The sequence below is a fragment of the Urocitellus parryii genome, chromosome 10, assembly GCF_045843805.1.
Source record: "Urocitellus parryii isolate mUroPar1 chromosome 10, mUroPar1.hap1, whole genome shotgun sequence".
Lineage (NCBI taxonomy): Eukaryota > Metazoa > Chordata > Mammalia > Rodentia > Sciuridae > Urocitellus > Urocitellus parryii.
Window position 1 is genome coordinate 127,054,673 of NC_135540.1, and position 22,455 is coordinate 127,077,127.

At 33.8% G+C, this 22,455-nt stretch overlaps 1 protein-coding gene across 1 annotated transcript in view; it reads left to right on the forward strand.

Moving 5' to 3' along the window:
• The window catches only part of Dhx15 (DEAH-box helicase 15), a 47,826-nt gene that overhangs the window by 22,982 nt on the left and 2,389 nt on the right, over positions 1 to 22,455 (forward strand). The window contains exons 4-12 of the mRNA XM_026403094.2: positions 814 to 973; positions 2,118 to 2,336; positions 7,120 to 7,287; positions 11,838 to 11,924; positions 12,799 to 12,948; positions 13,332 to 13,440; positions 14,198 to 14,389; positions 17,149 to 17,271; positions 20,481 to 20,671. Coding sequence (XP_026258879.1) covers positions 814 to 973; positions 2,118 to 2,336; positions 7,120 to 7,287; positions 11,838 to 11,924; positions 12,799 to 12,948; positions 13,332 to 13,440; positions 14,198 to 14,389; positions 17,149 to 17,271; positions 20,481 to 20,671 — 1,399 coding nt within the window. The remainder of the gene's footprint in view (positions 1 to 813; positions 974 to 2,117; positions 2,337 to 7,119; positions 7,288 to 11,837; positions 11,925 to 12,798; positions 12,949 to 13,331; positions 13,441 to 14,197; positions 14,390 to 17,148; positions 17,272 to 20,480; positions 20,672 to 22,455) is intronic.

The following is a 22,455-nucleotide window of genomic DNA, read 5'->3' on the forward strand; positions in this document are numbered from 1 at the left end:
TTACGTACCAGCATTTCCACAGTGCTGTTGCTGCCTCTCAGTCCTAAAACCTTTATGAATGATTTCTTTTTATGCTTCATTAAGGTGTTTTTTCAGGTGGGAAAATGGTAGGCGTATTTTCTGTGAGCCCCTTTCAACCAAGAACCTGAGCCTGTGAGCTTTGTTAAGAATTGTTAGGGCTTTACTTTTTTGAAATGTGCATTTGCATGTGGTAACATTTTAGTGGTGTGATGTCTTAAAGCAGCTGAAAATGGTTTATTGGTTTTATTTTGCAGGATGAATATTTACATCTAAGATTATTTTTAAGAAATTCATTTATATCTAAGTGTCCAATTTGTGTGAAACATGTGTGGTCATTGCCTTCCATAATCAGCAATATTTTGGTTTTTTTTCAGTACATTGCAGTATTTGAGAAGATTTTATGATGTATACCTTGTTTGGTGTGTGCTCTTAAGACATTCTCTTGAAACTTAATTTTGTAATTAATCGTGAAAAAATAACATTTTTGGGGGGAAAGTCCTGTCCTCCCTTGTCCCCACCCATGCTGGGAGTTGAATCTAGGGATGGTTTATCACCAAGCTACATACACCTTTTTCGTTTTTTTGAGACAGGTTCTTGCTAAGTTGCTGAGACTGGCTTTGAACTTGAGATCTTCCTGCCTCAGACTCCCAAGTCACTGGGATTATAGGTGTGCATCAGTGTACCTGGTTGAAGAAGTTTAGTTTTTATTTACCAAATGTCTTTGTTTCATCTCTCTGTTTTCAAGTTTTCTTTTAAAATGAACCTTGACCAACATGTTCTTTGTGAATATAGGTATATGACTGATGGGATGTTACTTCGTGAAGCCATGAACGATCCCCTCCTGGAACGTTACGGTGTGATAATTCTTGATGAGGCTCATGAAAGAACACTGGCTACAGATATTCTCATGGGTGTTTTAAAAGAAGTTGTAAGACAGAGATCCGACTTAAAGGTGAAGTAGTTTTCTTTACCCATTTAGTTCATTTTGTGTGTATGCATGTATTAAAGTGGGAAATATCCTGATCATTAATCAGCTTTTTTTTTTAAAAAAAATTGTGTCCAAGTACTGCCTATGTTTTTACTTTGATGTGGCTTCATTTTAGACTTCACTTATATTTCTCCTACTTTTTAGTAATGTATTTTAAAACCAAATCTCTCTTATTTCTAACCCATCTGATTCTTCATATTCTAACATTTTGTTTTGTTTTTTTTTTTTGATCATACTAGTCACTCTATTCATCATTAAGTGCAGACATCTCCTTAAAGGATCAGTTTTTAGTCTGAATAGTTTATATATTTTACATTTTTGAACCATAGTTTAGGAAGTTCCCCCTTTTGCTTTCTTGTGTGCGTGTACCATACTTTGAAACTTAAAACTCATCATGTCATCATTCCTTATTAGTATGTGTGCTGTACAAGCACCATATAAGTACTATCACTATTAAAAATTATGGATGAGCTGTCAGGGTTTCAGTGGAGAAATCTCATTTAAAATAAGAATTAAGAATTCTAGTGGAATGATGTATGAGGGAGACTTACAGTAAAATTTTATTAGTTTATATGATATATGATTTGTATGGGGGTGTGACCGCATAATCATGAAGTTCTGTACCTGAAAAGACTTTTTTTTTTTGTTCTGCCTTTGTACAACAAGTATAGAAGATCCTTGCTTATTTCAGGATTTTTTTTTAAAGATGTGTGTATTAAAGATTATTTGGAAGAAGTGAGAAAATTTACACCTGGTCCACTAGTTAATATTGCATTTTTTTTTTTCATGTGGAAACATGTTTTGTTTGAATAAATGTAGCAATAATCATGACATTAAGGTGGTTCTCCATTAGTTCTTTCACAAACTTTCATTTGGTATGTTTCAAGGTAATTGTAATTTACTTACTTAAATAGATATTTCTAAATATCTTTGAATATAAAGCTTTTACTGTACCTCAGTCTTTCTGTATTTCATTTTTAAAGTGGTTTATTTAAATGTCTTTACAGTTTTCTTTATATAGAACAGTAAATCAGTACTTTTCAATTTTTTTCTTTGAGGCCATGAAAGAACTTAAAGGTGACTCAAGTAATTTACTGTTTTCTTTCAGGTTATAGTTATGAGTGCTACTCTAGATGCGGGAAAATTCCAGATTTACTTTGATAACTGTCCTCTCTTAACTATTCCTGGCCGCACACATCCTGTTGAGATCTTTTATACTCCAGAACCAGAGAGAGATTATCTTGAAGCAGCAATTCGAACAGTGATCCAGATACATATGTGTGAAGAGGAGGAGGGAGATCTTCTACTTTTTTTAACTGGTCAAGAGGTACCGTTATTATTAGCCTTTGGCCTATCATTTCTGTTAAATGGCAACTTTAAACAATTTGGCATATATTAGCCATAGTTTCCTTATTGTGAAATTTTTTTCCTTCATATTGATGTATAAAATTTGTAACAGTTTTTCTTTTTACTCTTAGGAATACTTTTTAAACCACTAATACTTTTGTGTTAGGGTTAATTATCCTGAGTGTTAAATGATTTTAGAATTCCAAGATTTAGCAAATTGTATCTTCACTTTGGAAAGGCCAGCAAACTGGGACATGAATTTGCATCACAGCTGCTATGATTTCAGGCAGTCTTCATCAGTTATTTAGCTTGTGTGTAGACTTAAGTGCCAATCAATCATCAAAAAACCTTATTTTGTGTTTTATCTTCCATGTACTCTTTGAGAATTGGGAGGATAGCATGTCTTCTTTAGAATTTACCGCATTTTGATATACAAATCTCAGTTGTCTTATGTTCTAAACTCTTCCAATAGGGTATTTTTAGACATGTGTTCTGACGTTCTCAAGTGGCTAAAGAAGTTCAGGAAAAACTATTTGGATAAAGCAATTTTAGAAAATGTTTTTGTAAATGGTTTCTTAAGGTTTTTTGTTGTGAGTTTTGTGAATTTTCTAGAATGCACTAGAATTTCCTAGTATGTGCTCTTTAATGTACATGCAAATCACTTAGACCAACTTGGAGATTCTGATTCAGTGGGTCTTAGTGGATCCTGAGAGCCTGCCTCTAAGAAGCATGCTGGTGGTGCTGACTTTCCTTCTGGTCTTAGTGTCAGGGTCTAGAGCAGGTCCAACAGAACTTTTTGCACTGCTGGAAACATTCTATATTTGCACTTTTCACTGTGATCGCCACCAAGAAATAGGGCTTTTGAGCATTGCAAGGTGGCTAGTATGAGGAGAGACTAAATTTTAATTGTGTCTAAGTTTAAATAGTTAACACTTACTGACCCACATCCTGTTTTTGTATTTGCATGGCCCACTGGTTAAGAATTTCTTTTACATTTTTAAAAGGTTATCTCTGATAAAAGAACCTGACAACTGAGATCTTAGATGAATGAAAAACTTAATGTGTTTTGGCATCCCAAAAGATCTGACTTCTCTTCTGGAACTTTTTTTTCCTCAGGTGTGGTAGATTGCCCGCTTCTGAAGACAATTCTTTTAAAACAAAGCAAATTCTTGTCTCTTTTCCAAACTTGCTCTAACAGATGAAGTTTGGGGATGAAATGTAGGAATCTGCATCTTCTGTAAACTCCTGGGGCCATTTTTATGTCCTTTTGGTTTAAGGGTCACTTTTCCACAGGAATAGTTTATAGTATGATGCCTATGATATGATAATGACAGCCTAAACATTGTTAAGAGAAATTGCTGCCATTTGTCTCAGATACCAAAGGTCTGCTAAGCAACAACATCTCTGGCAGTAAATGGAATTCTCATTTATGTTCACATTCTACAGGGATATTTGGTTGATAATTTTTGAGCAGATGTCATTGTTAAGAGCTATGAATGTTGAGTAATTTATTTTAATCTTTGGATTTCTTCTGGTTTGTCTTGATCATTTGTAATTTATAATTTGTTGGCCTTAATTTCCTTTCTTTAGAGCACGGTCTCTTGATGTGGATGCTATATGTATTATATCAATATCAATGCTTTACGCATCAGATGCAATACTATTTCTTCCCTTGGTTGTGAAAACCAGATGTCTGCAGACATTACAAAATATCCCCTAGGAGGTTGCAGAGTCATTCCCTGTAGAGAAATATAATTGTCCTTTTGGAAAATAGGTGTGTTGCAAATTCAGTTTCCCAGAGTTACTTTCTTGGTGTACTGGTCATCTTTTCTATGCATTTTGATTAGGAAATTTCCTTACATTTTGTAAGCAGGAGTACTAAATGGTTTTTTTGGGGGGGGGATGGCATATAAATGACATGTATGTTGTAACTCATTTTTGAGGTACTCATTTTGTCCTCTTGTGTCTGGTCTCTAAATCACTTCTTTCAAAGTGCATAGTGTATTTTCTTAAATGACTAAAGTAGTCATTATGCGCAGATAACCAAGCATATCAGAGATAGCCTCATGGTAAGGACCTCAAAGAGTTTCTCTAGTTGGGGAAACAAAGTAGTATTCCCAATGGTTTTCATATGTGTACTGGAGTATGTCTTTCACAACATAAAGTGATACTGTTGTTGTGAACTATAGCTGTGTAAAGTTCTCTTTAGATGTCTAGTCTTGAATTTGGAGACTTTTGGGAAGAAGGTGGATTTTATTGATTTTGTTTAGTAGATATGATATAAAGATAAATAAAACATTACTGTTTCTCCCTTTTTGGTGAAACTTTGGTATTTTTAGTTGGTAGGTTAAATGGTAGATTTTGGGAAGTTGGTACTTGCCTTCATAAATTTGAAGAGCTTCCTTGAAATCTAGTAATCTTGTGAAATTTGAAAGATTTTTTTTTTAAGACGTTACCATTTTAATCACTTTTTAAAAACAATGGTGCTCCTGAAGTCATCTGAGCTAATGTGGGAGAGCACGCACCCAGTTTAAATTGGTGAAAATTGGAAATCTAGAATGTTTTTATTATTTCAGTGCATACAATTTGGACTTAAGCTGTTCGTGGTGGCATATGCCTAAAAAATCCCATTGACTTGGGAGGCTGAGGCAGGAGATTTGCCAAGTCTGAGGCTATCCTTGGCAACTTACAAAATCTTTCTCAAAAATAAAAAGATATGGGGATGTCACTCAGTGGAAGATTGTCCCCTCTTCCCCCAATCTCCACTACTTCAAAATAATAAATAATCAATCTGGACCTATGATAAGTGTTATCAAGATAGAAGTCCTCAGGCAAGTTATATACTACTGGATCAGGTAGGAGATTGTAATTGCAGTAACAAATATTTATAAGTGGATGCTTGAAGATCTGAAGATTCTTAGATCCTTCATTCCTTGAGCAGCACATAATTTTTCTTAGTAATATGCTTTTTCAGCATTTAATGAATTCGTAAGTAAGTTCCAATTTAATTAATTAACATACTTGTAAAGCTGAAAGTCTTTTTCTTCGAGTCAGAAACTCTTCACGACCAAGCAGATAGCTACTGATTGGGAAGAGAATCTGCCATTTCTGTCTTTCTGATGATTGTAGGAGAGTTTAATGGCATTCTAAACTGATAGTTTTGACTAAGAATGATTAAAACTTGAGGAAAAATGTATTGTGGAATTTTAACAACTATTTAGAACCTTATTTATATAAAAAGCACAAGTGATATGGATTTTTTTTCCTTCACTTCAGAGGATTATTTATATCCCTGATGTCAACATTTTGTTTTAGCTCCATACATGGCTGAACACATTAGTTCCAATTTGTAATTATCTAAAATATTGCTGTCTTAAAGCAAATATATGATTTGGGCTGTTAATTTTTTAAGATGTGGAATCTGGATGTTAGATGACATTTGACCATTTATTTTCCAGTTGTGTTTTTGGTAAAATTAACAATTGCAGATACTCTAAATATTGGAAGTATGATTTTTGTATTTATGTTCAAAAATTTAATTTGGTAGCGATCTTAATTTTGTATTTGCGTACCAGCAGGGGGCATTCTCATCTAGATTCAGCATTCGAAAGCAATTTTCTTTATAAATACTTGTTTCCTTTGTTAATGTTCTTTTGATGAATAGCATTATATTTTCATTTTCTCCTGGAAGCTTGGGATCTTAGAGGACACTGTTAATATCAGGTTCTTTGTAGTGATTTTTTTGGTGTCACAGTTTTTGAGACAGATACCAGTTTTCTTAAATGATACATAAAGTTATGTGTTTGAGGTAGGTGAAAACAATGTGTTTCTTAATATATCCAAGAACTTTGTATTCTTTAATGCAAAGTTGTACATGGATTTAAAGTCATTTTAAGGAAAATAATTCTAGTTTGATGTAAAATCACCTGAAATTACCCCCTCTTTGAATCAGTCTGTCTTATGAATAACATAATTAATGAGGATAGTCTCAGGTTGGGTTGTTTTGATTAGACTACCTACTATTTTATAATATTATAATAACCCTAATCCTAACCTTAATGTTCTTTCTTCCAAGTTGAATTATTTCAGTAAGGGTTAGGTAACATTTATCCCCCTGTATACTCTACCCTCCATATGTTAAACCCTTTAACCATCCCTAAAGTGGCCACTCCTCCCTTCTTCTCAGTATTATTCATTATGTCTCCTCCCTTTAAATTTTGATTTGAATACAAGTGCATTGGAATAGATTTAGGTGATAGGGAAAATTTTGAAGCTGCCCTAAGATATTTGGGTTAGCCTAGTTCTTAAATATCTTATGTTGATACTGTAAAGGTGTTTGTTCTCATTAGGCACAATGAAGCAAATCTTGCATATAATTGCATTAGTGATACGTGACATTAAAGCCTAATTGGCTTATTTAAAATATCTAGCACATCAATTTCTTTTAGATTGTGAAAATTGAAAAGGTCACAAGTGCAGTTAAATATTCCTGGGTGAGAAATTTCAATTTTAGTACAATTTGTTCAGAATTAATTAGGAAATCTGACTCTTTAAGAAAAGGGGTGTAGAATGCAAATAAGGTAGCTACATATTCAATTGAATAGAGAAATCAACATTTTTGAGGTGGTTTTAGAAATCCCACTGAAATTTGCTATAATAGTTTTGGTTAGTACATTGAAAATAGGGTATCTAGCACATCGTATACTTAAACTGCATAGAAATGTTCAGTATTTTTGTTTTTAGACTCAAAACTTATTTTGTAGGAAATTGATGAAGCCTGTAAAAGAATAAAACGCGAGGTTGATGATTTGGGTCCTGAAGTTGGTGACATTAAAATCATTCCACTGTACTCTACACTTCCACCCCAGCAACAGCAACGCATTTTTGAACCTCCACCACCAAAAAAACAGAATGGAGCCATTGGAAGAAAGGTAACAAAGAAACATTCTTTATAATATTTCATTAATATAAAGAGACTTGTGAGATATCAAGCTATGCTGTGGGTAATTGTGATTTGGGTCAAACAACAAAATAATCTTCATTTCAAAAATAAATAGAATAAAATGTATTTGGGTGGAGTGTATATATCTTTTTTAATATTTTTTTTTTGTAATAGGTGGGCAAAATATATTTTATTATTTTATTTTTATGTGTTGCTGAGGATCGAACTCAATGCCTCACACATGCTAGGGGAGCGCTCTACCACTGATCCACAGTGCCAGGCCCGTATATATCTTTTGACCATAGCAGAAGAAAATATACTTCTTTCTCCACACATAGGGAGTTCCTCCTTAACAAATGATAGAATGGTTAAGGGAAGGGGAAGATGGCCAAGTACTTTATTCCATTCAGTGAATGATTGGTAAAACTAAGCACTTCATTCTGTGGTGTTTTGGCTTCTAACTTATTTTTCTGATTTAATCAAATTTTTAGATATAGGTGTGGAGTGTTGACACTGCACAGAACTCTTCATAGCAGTGTTCGGTGGACACAACATCTTTTATTTTTATGTGGTGCTAAGGATCGAACCCAGCGCCCCGGGCAAGCCAGGCAAGCACGCTACTGCTTGAGCCACGTCCCCAGCCCCCTTGTTTTGTGTTTTATCTCAATCAGCTAATGCAGAGAAATTATGACTCTTAGCATGAGTCAGCTTCACCTTAGAGGTTAAGAAGAAAACTGTCATAGCTTTTGTAGGTGATTCCGGGGGGAGTGAGAGTAAGGAAGAACATCATTCTGATGGGAAAGACACTCTGAGCCCCAGCTTGTTAAAGCACAAATGAAAGATTTTCATGCAGGGCTGACTCATGGAGGAGCATCTAAACTTCAAGTCCACATGTTTTCAGTACTGGGCAAGATGGCTGCCCAGGCTGAGATGGGGGTAACTGCATCCCTGAGGTAATTGAAACATGCCCCATGCTCTGTTTAGGCACTGACCAGCAGGCAAGATGAAGAGGTGACCGGTAGGCTTAGGGCTTGACAGACCTATTTAGAGCCGCAAAGGTGCTAGAGGATTGTGGGAAGGAGGGAGGAGGTGTAGAGCAGGAGGAACCGCTTATTCAGTTGTTTTCTTAAAATAGGCACCTTAAGCGAGTGAAGGAGTAAGGGCTAAGGCTTGGTTCTGCTGTTGTTAATGTTACTGTGCCAGTTACTAGAAGTGTTTACTGTCACCATGATGTCCATAATTAATTTAAAATTATATAGGAACATTTAGAGGTTTACGCTCTGCTTTTTACTGGGAAAAAAATATATAACTATTTTGTAAAATGGTTTACTTTTTTCCTAACAAACATAAGATAACAGCTAGCATAGAATAGGTTATGAGACTATTGCAAGTTTTTGAACAAATTGAATATTTAATACAGTTTTTAAAATAACATCAGAATATTTGTAATTATAGCTTTATTTTATGGTGTTTTTTTGTTTGTTTGTTTTGTGGTGCTGTGGATCGAAGCCAAGACTATAGGAAGCAAGCATTCTACCAACTGAGCCCCTATTTATGTACCTTTTATAAGGCATTGTTATTTTTTATTCCTCATTCTGTTTATGCAGAATAAATTCTATAACCTGATTGTGTAGAACCAACAACAGTTTTTTTGTACTGAATTTTTAAATATGGGCTATGTGAAAGTTAAGTTTTGGGGGCATTTGAGCACTTAAGTAGCTTCTAACATTGGACTAATAGTGTAGTAGGTTGAAGTTTTTAACTATTGAGAAAGGTTGAGAATACGGTACTGTATTTGTATGAGGGTGTTTTTTTACCCGTTGATGCTTTTTAAAGTTTGTTCAAGTATTTCAGTAAACTAAAAACTATAGGAGGCTATTTTAAAATTATAATTATTGGTAAATCTTCTGGGCATCCCAAGACTTATAATTATTGTTCTATAGAATTGGTGTTATTTAAATCCAGCAATGAGTCTTTGATTAAAATACTTAGTTTTCATTAATTTTATCTATACACATAGCTGATTTTCTGTAACTTTCCTATAGCTTGCTGAATAATATGGCTCAGAATGTAGATTGCTCAATAAAAAAGGGAAATGGCCCATGTGAAGCTGGTTCTATAGTCTTAAAGGGAGACTTAATGATCCACAATCTGAAGATAGCTTGGTGTACAAGCAGATAAATTAATGTCTTTAAATTGGGCAACTCCACAGAGTTCCCTAGAGAATAAAAATCCAAACTAGCTTAACCTAAATGCATTATTGTGTTCAAACAGTATTCAAGTAGAGCAACACAAGTGCTCTGAGTTGTACTGTGTTAAAGTGTAATTACTGAACTAAATCAAAGTGGGTCCCATTAGAAGACAGTTGGGGAGGGGTCCTCTGCATATTTTTGCAGTGATGCCAAACCTTTACCATGGTATTTAGTCTTTTTGGAGTTATTTACCTAATATAGTTAGTGAGATTTGCACAGTACTTTAAAGACTCTTTGAGCACTTATTGCAAAGATAACAGTTATTATGACAGTTATGTAGATTTCTGCTAGATCTTGACATTCAGGATCACTTTTTTCTGACCAATTCCTAATTGGATTGTGCCTCCTATAATCTGTTTTGGAGTTGATTAACTGATTCACTGAGATTCAGACAGACCCCCCACCAAAAAAAAAAAAAAAATCCACAACCCGGACTTTCCAGAATGTTGGGGATTATTCTGGAGTCTACCTGTCAACGTTACTTACCTTGAAAGTTTGTTTCACTTCTGATTATATGCTGTAAATATCCTTAAGAATGCCTTTCAGTAATAACCACAGAATTATCTTTAGTTAAGAAACCTTTGCCTTTTGCCATTCCTTTTAATGAACGAAAAAGGAAGCCTTTTTGACATGTAAATAATATGAAATACCTGTTGATAAATGTCAAAGTTTCTTGCCAGTATTTAAGAAAATCTCCCACTGCAAGTATGAAATCAAAAAATGAAACTCTTAGTATTAAATTCCAAGTAATAGTGTAATGAAATCCTGTGAATTAATCCTGCGAATTTTTAAAACCATTTGATTTGCAAAATTAAAAATTTAAAGAAATAAAAGAATAGGGATAAATGGAAGTACTTTCATTTCTTAGATATTCCCATGGGACATTCTTAGGTACATATTCTTTTCTGAGCAGACCCTTTTATGGCTTGTGCCTTTTCTTCTTTTGTGAGTAGCTTTCACCTTACCTTCAAATACTGTCCTAAATGCCATTTTCTTGGTAAAACCTTCTTTGTCTTCATTGTGGAAATAACCCCTTTATAATCTCACAGCACATCTTCCAGTGTCATTTACACTTTCTATCCATGTCTAATCTTCTCTTAGAAACTGAAAGCTAGAAGAGCAGACTCTATCTGATTCATCTTCTGTGTCAACTGCTTACATATACATGTGTCTCTAGCTGAATGCCAGTAATCTGTTCCTGAAAATTAGATGTTCTGGTAAAAATACTAACAAAAAGTAACATTTCCTATTGTTTTAAAAGGAAGAAAATTATATCTTTGTTCCTTGGACTGTCTCCAATTTCCTAAATTGCAAAGGATCTCACATGCAAAAATAAGCTATCATATTAGTATAAAAATGATTTAAACATTATTCCATGTAACAAATGTGTGGTTCCCAACAGTTGCTATATATGCAGTGTAACACATTACATGTCACCACTTTGAGACTGTACACTTTCCAAAACATCTACATTTCTGATGATCTGCCAGTTCTTTTTAATTAATTTTTTTTGTAGTTGTAGATGAACAGAATGCCTTTATTTTACTTGTTTGTTTTTATGTGTTGCTGAGGATCGAACCCAGTGCCTCATGCATGCTAGGCAAGCACTGTACCAGTGAGCTATAGCCCTAGCCCGATCTGTCAGTTCATACTGGATTGTAGCTTTTTCTTGTGCTGTTTTGTTTAAAATGTTGATTTTTTAAAAAAATGAAATGAATATTTCCTTTGTAAAATAAATATTGTTTGTAAACATTCAAATAAATGGGGCTGGGGTTGTGGCTCAATGGTAGAGCACTCGCCTAGTACATGTGAGGGCCCGAGTTTGATCCTTAGCACTACATAAAAACAAATAAAATAAAGATATTGTGTCCAACTGTAAATAAAAAACAAATGTTTAAAAAAAATTCAAAGAAATGCATGTTTTATGAAGTTGGTCATTAATTAAAGTGTGTTGTAGCAATAAGGCATTCTGTAATTTAGATTTACATAATGACCTTATCTGTATTTTTCTTTTGATGTTGTACTTCTGTTTGAATAATCCAAATGTAGTGTAGTTGAGTGATGATCTGAAGGAATAGCTTTGTTGGAAAGGGGAATTACTATTGTGAGCTAAATTAAAATTTATATTTTTAAATTTTAGTTTGTCTTATAAAGCATTAACTACTGAAGATAAATCTTTACTTCCATTTATTTACTGGTTCAGAAGTCATGGTAGTGGTTAATCTTAAATGTCATGTTAACTTTATTGATGTGTAATAAAAATTTGTATACTGTATTTTTTTAATAGGTAGTTGTGTCAACTAACATTGCAGAGACATCATTGACAATAGATGGTGTGGTGTTTGTGATTGATCCTGGATTTGCAAAACAGAAGGTATGTATTTTAGTGCTTTAGTTGGATACTTTATAAATTGGTGTGACAGTTTTTACCACCCATTCATCTAATGACTAAAAATTGCTATTTTATTTTGTTTCATTTTAAGTTTCCTCTCTGCTGTATGATCCTTTTGCATTTAGCTGGCTATCAGAAGTTAAGGTAGCACTTTTATGGTTTAATTGTAGCCCCCCACCTCTTAAGGTTTTGGGGTGTCTGTTTACTGGGTATTTTGGTTTGTTTGCTTACCTAAGGAGAGTGGGGTTGATAATAAAGTGCAATCCCTGCAGATGACTCACGCATCCAACATTAGAGTTCCTGCCATGTGCTGAACACACTGTTTGAATATAGATTCTGTGCTGCTCCTTTAGTTAACAGTGATGGACACTGAACACTTTTGCTGGACAATTCCAATACCTTTTTTTCCCCAGACAACATATTTTTTGACTAAGTTGATTATGTTTGTAGGTATGTTATCAATGGAAAACATGCTAAAAGCATATATTTAACAATATGGACCAAGTTAAAAATAATTTTTGTGATGTCCACTTTTAACATTGGGTGTTGAAACTGCGGGTTTCTTTTTAGGAAAAATTCTCCACTATCCAGCATGGTGGAAGGGAAGATAAATTAGGAGGAGTAAAGGTTTTGTAAGCTAACTCTGTTATTGGATCTTTTCTTGTTAGCTTAACTCTTTTGGACTAATAGAATGCTAGAAAGAAAGGCCATGAGATAGCAAGTTCCTTTTTGGGATAGCCGATTGACAGTGGTCATTAATATTATTTTGGCATCAGCTGTGGTCTTTGGCTATTTCTAATGGTTCCAGTTTTATGTTTAGCTGAGAATTGTTCTTTTGTTATGTTCATTCTAATAGGTATACAATCCTCGAATCAGAGTTGAATCTCTTTTGGTGACAGCTATTAGTAAGGCTTCAGCTCAACAAAGAGCTGGTCGAGCTGGACGTACCAGACCTGGGAAATGCTTCAGGCTTTACACCGAAAAAGCTTATAAAACAGAAATGCAGGTAAGACATATTGCCATGTTCTTACTGTGTATTTGGAAGGTTAAATTGTGTTACCAGAAAAAAGTTGCCTTGTTTAATGTACCTTACCTTTTATAAGCTGCTTAGTTTTGAATAAGATTTATGGTGTAATCTACCAATACACCTACCCCCCAGTTTTGAGTTAAGGTGGACAGCTAAGCAGTTCCAGCATTATAAAGATGGTTTGGGAAAGTATCTGATTTCTCTCTAGTTTACATGTATTTTTCTTCTTGAGTTAGATGAGCTGTAGCAAATAACTATTGAGACAGAGAATAGAGATAGGATTTCTTGCCTCTGTAGGGATGACTAGTAAGGTTAAGCCTAACAAACTTTTTTTTCCTCCCCCCACCCCCTCCTCTCGCTAGGATAACACCTATCCTGAGATTTTGCGTTCTAATTTAGGATCAGTTGTGTTACAATTGAAGAAACTTGGTATTGATGATTTGGTGCATTTTGATTTTATGGATCCACCAGGTATGGCTTATCATACATTTTATTAGATCTTTTAACCAAAATTAAATCTTTGTTTCTTGGCATACTATTTAGTATATGTATCAAATACATTTTACTTAACATTTCTTCTAGCATGCATCAAGATAAGTCTAAAATGGTAACATTACAACAAAAAGGGTGATGTAGCCGGGCAGGGTGGCACATGCCTATAATCCCTGTGGCTTGGGAGGCTGAGACAGGAGGATCACGAGTCCAAAGCCAGCCTTAGAAAAAGTGAGGTGCTAAGCAATTCAGTTTAGACCCTGTCTCTAAATAAAATACAAAATAGGGCTGGGGATATGGCTCAGTGGACAAGTGCTCCTAAGTTCAGTCCCTGGTACCCTCTCCCCAAAATGGGTGTGACATACATGAGCACATTTTTTTCCCTCCCTTCGAAGTTATTCTGGGAGTTTAAATTAATTGAGTTTTTGTCTGGGCTTAAAAATGTGAGAATTTCATTTTTCTAATTTTTCTTATGAAAAATAGTTTGATAAATGCATTAATAAATTAACATACATTTAAGACAAAGACAGTTTTAACTACAGGAAAAAATTGTAATTTTGTGTGATTCATTGTTTACTTACTATGTCTGTATAATTGCATTTGACAGTTCAAGTTTCTATTAAGGTCCACTGTAAAATGAAAAATGAGATTGCTTATGATAGTTTGCACTTTGTCACATTTTTGCTTGCTTAAGGCAACTTGTCTAATGGATTGCCTTCTCTCCCCCTCCTCCCAGCTCCTGAAACTCTGATGAGAGCCTTAGAACTTTTGAATTATCTGGCTGCTTTAAATGATGATGGAGATCTGACTGAATTGGGATCCATGATGGCAGAGTTTCCTCTAGATCCACAGCTCGCTAAAATGGTTATTGCAAGTTGTGACTACAACTGTTCTAATGAGGTCCTATCTATTACTGCTATGTTGTCAGGTAATAGAGGGAAAGGAACTAAAAATAGCCCAGCTCTTCAGAGTTTGGGTGGACTTCACTTTTGTTTGTGTTTTTTAATATTTAGTATGGTAGTGGATTTTATAGATGGTTTTAAGGAATTCATTTTGTTTCCTAAATACCTTGTAAATAGCATCCTACTGACATAGTACTTACAGAAGTATGTTTTTGTGCGTAAAACATAGTAAAACATTGGCTCTCTTGAGTGCAAATAAAAATTCCAGTAAGAATAAGATTGAATGCAATTGTACCTGAATTCTTTGGTAGGTCCATCAGTGCTATCTTCGAGGTTTATTACTGAAAAGTACAAGAAGAACTTTGTTCTAGTACGTGGCACTATTCAGTGAGCCTGTGATATATTTAAATTGAACCTTTTCTCCATGTAAGATGTGTATTCCAGTGACAGTTAAACAAACCTGAATTTCAAATTTAGTATTAGAAGTAGTTTTAGGCTTAAAATATAATCTGATATTAATGTTCTTTTACAATGGCAGGAAAGCAGTTGGTAAAAGAAATATACTAATAAACTTGCTAATTTTTGAAAATTGGAATATTAAGCTGAGGAATTTGTGTTATTTTTAGTAGTAGTAAAACGTAATCCAAGATGATTAGTAATTTAGAAATTTAGATTTTCCAAAAAGGAGATGGAATATTGTTAACAAACAAATGGTTATTCTTACAGCAAAAAATAGAAAATTAAGCTTTTACTGATAATCTAAATATTGTATGCTACTAGTTTCAGTACTGGAGAGAACTAACTTCTAATTGTGGAGTGGTGTATTGATCTTGACTATTTAATGCCACGAGTACTTAAAAATCTTCTATGGAAATTAAAGGATAAATTGAAAATTTTTCTAAATATAAAATTATGGCTTAGTTTAGATGCGTGGTATATTCTAATGGTGTGAACTTTTTATTTAAGAAGTAGCTAAAATGTTTTCTTGCAGAGTTATGACTGATCAGACTCAGAGCAGATGGGCAGGGCAGTATTGAATCATTTAATTAAATTGTAGTCTCATTTGCGGAGGTGGTGGTAGGTTGTTGTCTGCCTTTCTTACATGTTTTGCTAGATTCTCAGGGTTGTACTTCTCCCAAGATTTTAGTTTGTAGGGAAAGTGTGGGGCCAGAGTTAGCAGATGATTTGTGTTATATAGACATACTGTATAATACCATTGTTTGAGTTTAGAATATTCTTTAATATTTGCCATTGTGGTGAGGTTGAAAATCGTAATAGGAATTATGCAAAACATAGGGTTTAGTGGTGGTCATCTTTTAGAGAATAAAAATTTATGTGCAGCAGTTTTTAAACAGGCCATTTGTGGGAAGTGTTAAAATAAGGAGTGAGGAAGAAATCATGGAATAAAAAGTTCTGTTGAGCTTTGTTTGCCACTTAAATATTTTTTAAAACTTTTTAGGTGCATATCAGAGGCCTTATGGGACATTGCTTATTCATTCCCATTTAACTCTGGTGGCTAGTTTACGTTAACATTCACATCTGTGAGACATTTCTGTACTTTATGAATTACCTTGCTTCACTTATTAAGCAAGACTTATTATTTACTGTGATCATGTTTCGTTGTCTTTATTGGCTACCTTGGCATCTTTTTAAAGGGGAAACTGTATGGGAAAGAGTATTTTTCACACTGTATTTGATCTTGTTGTTGATTATTCCCATTATCTTTTATCTGAACTGATAATTTTTTTTTTTTTTACTGATAAAGTTTTAAGAGCTTTAAAAATGTGTTGAAAAAGTCCCAAGCTTGTTAAGTATTTATTTTCATATTGCTTCTATGACTATGGAATTGCTAAAGTGAATTAAGGAAAGTTGTATTTCAAAAAATGTAGTGCACACTTTGTAACAACTTAAAAGTTTTATGTGAATTAATATTGAGGCTCTAAACAAATACTGTAGTTATATATTTTGATGACCCTTGAAAATAATGATTGTTTCAGACTAATTGTCAACTTTTTAAATAATGGAGTTTCCTTTTATTTTGAGGTTTTGATCCAAATAAGCCTTTTTTTTTTTTTTAAACTTGGGGCTTTGTTTACTAATCATTTTATTAAAATGCTGGAACACTAGCTGAATATCCCAGCCTTTTTTAATATTCTTAATTCTAAGGCGGTTTAACCTTCCACCACTACTGCTATCATCAAACTCAAGATTTCTTGATATTCTTTATGTTTACATATGCTTCTGCTCACCAGTGCTAATAGTGATACCCACCAGTTGGTAATAGCCGGAGAATGAGGGAACAAATTCTGGTAGAAATATGGCAGTAGACTGGTTGCACAGTTGTTTTAGTTCTGCAGTGGGCAACTGTAGTTTCCTAACTTGCACGGCCATTCAGGGGTTCAGTTGATGGCCTTTTAAAAAATGAACTAAAAAGGCTATTGTCACCATAATTCTGGTTATTGGTAGAGCTATCAGCACTGGTTTTTGAAATAAGTTCAGCTTTTTAGTATCTTGATGGCCTTCAGAATAGCTGTTTTGATGCCTACTTTTAGATCTAGTTAAAATAATCAGGTACTCTGTAGCTTTGAAACCCTCTTGTCTTACAGATGTGGTTAGGTGTTGATGTACCAAATCAAGGTAGTAAACAGTCCAAGATGCAGTTGGAGGCCATCCTGCCCTGCCCTATGCTCTGTGAACTGACCTAGCTAGGCCTTGTTCCTCTATCTGTGAATGCGTGACTCATCGATATGGGCGTTTGTGTTGGGCCCATACCAACCTTGTTTAGTCCCACAGTGTTTTGTTCGCCCCACGGAGGCCAAGAAAGCTGCAGATGAGGCCAAGATGAGATTTGCCCACATAGATGGAGATCATCTGACACTGCTGAATGTCTACCACGCTTTTAAACAAAGTAAGTGAAAATTAGATTGAAGGCACTCTTTTGTCTAAATGTCATTTCCAGCATATAAGATGTTTCTTCATCTCACTTTCATTTATTATCTCTGACAACTTTACATTAGAAACCCAGAGGTACTTTAGAAAAACTCCTGACTAGCATTTAAAGTAGAAATTGTCAATCTTTTTCAAAGTTGCTTGTTTATAATCAAAGTAGTAGACACCAATTATAAAAATCCTGAAAAATAAAGGTGATAAAAATGTAAGACTTACATAAATTCTTCACGGAAATACTAATTATTGTATACTTTGTTCTCTCTTTTATTTCTATTTTATTTTAAAAAAAGAAATGTGTATGTTGAAAAAGGTACCATTTTCTTACATTAATGTAAAGGTGACAACAATTAAAGAAAAAAATATTCCTTACCTGTGTGGGAGTCAATTTAGTGACACAGTCATACACAGGAGCTTGAAATATAAATTATGTGATCTTTACAAAACGCAGATTTTGTGTTACCTGTTACCTTAACAACTTAATACTTTTTAACCCAGAAATAACTATGATTAAAGATTTTCATCTCAGAATTAATGATAGTAAAAAGTTGGAAACTATACCTAAGTGTCTGGAAGTAGAAAGACGGTTTTGTGAATTTTGCTCTAGACACATGATGAAATAATCAAATTATCACTAACTGCTTTTGTTGGAACATACCATTTATAAAAGTTAAATGAGAGGGAGAACAATACAGAAATGAATTGCAACAGAATCTGAAAAGGTTTGTTCCTGCATATCCAAAAGCTAACCTAATGTATGATACAACCAAAAACTGGTAGTCCTATATAAAATTGTGAGATTATCATTCACTTTTTGAGTATATGGGTTTTTGTAAAGAAAATTTTTCTTATTTATAAAGTTTTCTTCCCAATTTTGTACCTTTTATATTTGAGCTGATTTTTATTATTTCATTAAAATGCCATTTATATTCCTAAAATTAAGCCTGTTGACACTGGCATATCTCCATAGGTGATAGTAGTGCAGAGGTGGCCTAAAAGTGGTAGATGGGCAATATGTGAAACACAACAGCACCTAAATTGCTGCACAGTTGCTACTTACATACACTGGTATGATTTGAGTAGCATTGCTGACTATTAGGGAAAGAAAGGGTGGAGCCCTTCAGTTCCCAGATCTAAGAAACTGGCAAATGTGGGAGGCAAAGAAAACTTGGTGAGAAATCCAGTGTAGAGACCAGCACATGGTTTATTTCACTGTATTTATTTTATCCCTCTCCTGTCCACTTATTGCTGATGCATGATGTTAAAGACTGTCCCTAACAGGATATGGCAGTTCAAGAAACCCATATTCCAGTTTGCCAAACATCATACTGGTTGATCAGGGGACAAAAAACCTGCCCTTGAGAAAAGGAACAGATTCGGTCCATCTTGGTTCTCAGAATCTCCATTGATGTTATTATTAAGATACTATTTTAAGTGATAATTGAAAGATTTTTTGAAGTAACAATGTGGCCTTCTACCCTATTATTAACACATTTTAAAGACTATTTTAAAATTGGGAAATTAATATTTTTCTCATGTAACCTTTTTATAACTAGGAATGGCAGTATATTTGGGTTTAATAGTGATGTTTTGAAGATGAATTGAAATATCAAGGAATAATAATATTCTGAAGCTGTTTATACAGCTTACTTTATATACATTATATGTGCTTTTTATATGCTATGAATACGAACAATATTTGAAATTAAAAATTTAATATTTAAGATGGTGAAATTAAGTAAGGCTTGTTAAGTAAGGGGTTTTCTGTCAAAATAAATTGTACACAGTCAAAGGGCCCGTATCAAATGAATTAGAACTATTAGAACTATAGCATTGAGTTATTATATGTGGGGTAATTTTCTAATGAATACTTCCCACTGTCAGAGGGAGGTGAAAACAAAGGATGGCATTTAACCCAAATCTGTATATTTGCCTTAATAAGTCAAAGGAAAGAGAATGACTTGATATTTGATATAACTGTCTCCTTAAAGGGAGTTACAAATAAAAATACCTCTAAAGCATAACTTCAAATGGTTGTCTTTTATCTTAGTTTTTGATGGATTAATGGATATTTCAACTCATTAAAGATCTATTTCCTACCTCCCCTCTTAATTTCTGAGATTAATTTTGTATTGGATAAGAATTTACTGTTTGTTTGCTCTAAAAATCTATTAAAGACAAAGTTGTGCATTATTAAGGTTAGAATTCTAGCATGAAAAAATTTATATCACAGTAATTGGAGAATGATGAACATGGTTCTAATTTTATGCCTTTTATTCCCACCCATTTCCCAAGACCCCTCTCAGTTTTATTATCTAAGGACCTGTGAAGTAAATGATGCAATTTTCTACCATGACTGATTTTAGGACATAAAGATGTCATTGTAAAATTTTTTTAGTGATACTTTTCTTTGAACTCTTTCTTTAGATGAGCAGAACTAGGTTAGTTGAAAATTTACCAAGGATTTACAGTAGAGAAGTACAATTTTGATAATGTGAAATTACTTTAAGTACTTGCTTATTAAACATGAGTTGAAGTTTCAGACTTCTTGAAAACTTATCATTTGTATTTTAGATCTTGCTTGTAAACTGCTGAGAGGCACATGTTTTGTAATCCAACTTTAACCTCTTGAGGTTTAGGGGTCTTTAAGTCCAGCATAATTAAAGAATAGCCTAGAATAATTGTTTGAAGTTTATACTCCTCTAACTTTAAGTGAGGCCTGAACCTAGAGCACTCCACCACTGAGCTACGTCCGAGACAGACTTTCAAGTAGCTGAGGCTGGCCTCAGACTTAGGATCCTGCTGCTTCCGACTGGTTAGCCACTGCATTTTTATAACTTTTATGTTGTATTGAGTTATCTTAATGTAAGGCTCTGTTTTCTTTAAAGATTAACAAGGCATAACATGACCAAATTTTTCAACCTAGCCCTGTGTAATAGATCAGTCTGTTCACAAAAAGGTGATTATTTTGACATCTACTAGTCTAAAACTCTTAGAATGGTTTCTGACTTTGAATCATGGTACAGGTTATACAGGTCTTTAGAAAGTTGATTAAAGAAAATGATATGGGTAAAATTTTCTTTCTGGATTATGTAGTTTTGCTTGTTAATAGAAAATATTCCTGTGTGGATGATTCATGGTCCCCGTTTTTCCTTTCCTTCAACTTTTTAGATCATGAGTCGGTTCAGTGGTGTTATGACAACTTCATTAACTACCGGTCCCTGATGTCCGCAGACAATGTACGCCAGCAGCTATCTCGAATTATGGATAGATTTAATTTGCCTCGTAGAAGTACTGACTTTACAAGCAGGGACTATTATATTAACATAAGAAAAGCTTTGGTTACTGGGTATTTTATGCAGGTAAGTAGATTATAAAAGAATTCATGATTAAATGCTTACATAATATTAATTGATTTGTTAAACACTTCAATCCACCTAAGCGCCAAAGTCAGTTTCTAAAGAACACCAATAAGAGTTAATCTTAAAAGTGTTGTTGCATCCAATTTGTTTGAATTAATGTTTAGAAATTGTTCTAATGAGTTACCAAGAAGTTAATGTCCTAAGTGGTAAAGTTAGAAGTTGAGTTATGTTAGATGCAACTTTAGAATTACATTTTTTACTCCAGGAGCCTTTGTTATAGCAAATGGGTACTTGGTGGCAATTTTGGGGGGTCCTGGGGGTGAATGAGTTTCAGCTTTTGGTAAATGTATTAAGGTTTCCCTAGATCTTAATATTAATTGGAAATGTAAAAGTACTAAAAGGAAAGAATTAATATGGGTGCATCCAGAAGTACAGTTCACTTTATCTAGAAACTAAGCACCCTCAATTTAAAGTTTATAGTGGTTGTTGCTTATAAGACCCTTGGGCATTGCAAATCGAAAAATGCCTTTTGGCATAAGCAATAAAGATGAAAAATAATTTAAAAGATTTCATTTAGTTTAGTTGGAGAGTACAATATGGAAGGCTGTCAGAACTGAAATTAAAGTGTTGGGTAATTACTGTGAGCATTTTATTTTAAGGGGTATAAAACATGGAGAAACTATGTTTGGCAATTTCAAAAAAAATCTTCCAATAATAAAATTGAAAATGAATAGTCCATTACTTAAGTTGGGATTGATTTTTAGTTGTTCTGTCTCCTGCTTGATTGTTCATTTTATCTTTGTCTTTGACTTTGTCTGTTAAACAGACTGCCAACATTAAGGCCCCGGTTATGCTCAGTTTGGTGAAATTAAACACAAATCTAGAGTCAAAGATCAAAGGAGATCTGTGGGGTATCTCTATTTGAATCAAAATAATAGTAAGAATACTCATGTTGGCAAAACATCTTTTGTTTATTAAGAAATGGGTGAATACTATAGTTGAACATGAAAAATTTTTTCCAGATGCTTGCCCATTATTATTTATTAAATATGAACTTGTATGCACTAGCTTAGTTTTTTACGTTTCTTAAGTTTGCGGTTAATATCTGAAAAGACTGATAAAGCTATATTCAAGTTCTCTATAAAGTTTCTTGTAAGCAGCATTCCATGTAATATCCAACACCTAGTGGGTACTTATAAATATATACTGAATGAACTTGAGTTTATTTTCTATTATTCACACACAGTCTTTATGCACAGAATTCTAGAATTGGAAAGGGCAATTGTCTTTTGATTCTTTGTTAATTAAATATTAGATGTCACTAGTCAAGGTATTTGATTTTTTACAAAAAGAATTATAGGGAAGAATTAGATGTAACTGTTCCCTTTTATCTACTTTAGGGTTGGCACGTGGTGCTAGAGAGCTCATTTTAGATAGTCTTAAAGGCAAGAAGGATCAGATACAAGTATGACTGTGGACCCATTAAATCCTGTCATAATCATTGGTAGTGGATCAGTAACCAAAGACAAATGGGTGTTTCTGTGTTCTAATAAAACTTCGGAATGCTAAAATTTGAATTTCATGTGATTGTCTTGCTTCACAAAATGGTTTTCTTCTGATTTTTTTTTTTTTCTGCTCTAAACATTGGAAGGTATTTAGACAAATAGAGGTTGTAAGTTGAATTTGGCCTGTGCTTTGCTTTTAGCTTTTTTCTTTGGTTTTTAGCTTTTTTTTTTTTTTTAGTGATAAATAGGAATAGCTATAGAATAAAAGGCAAAACATGA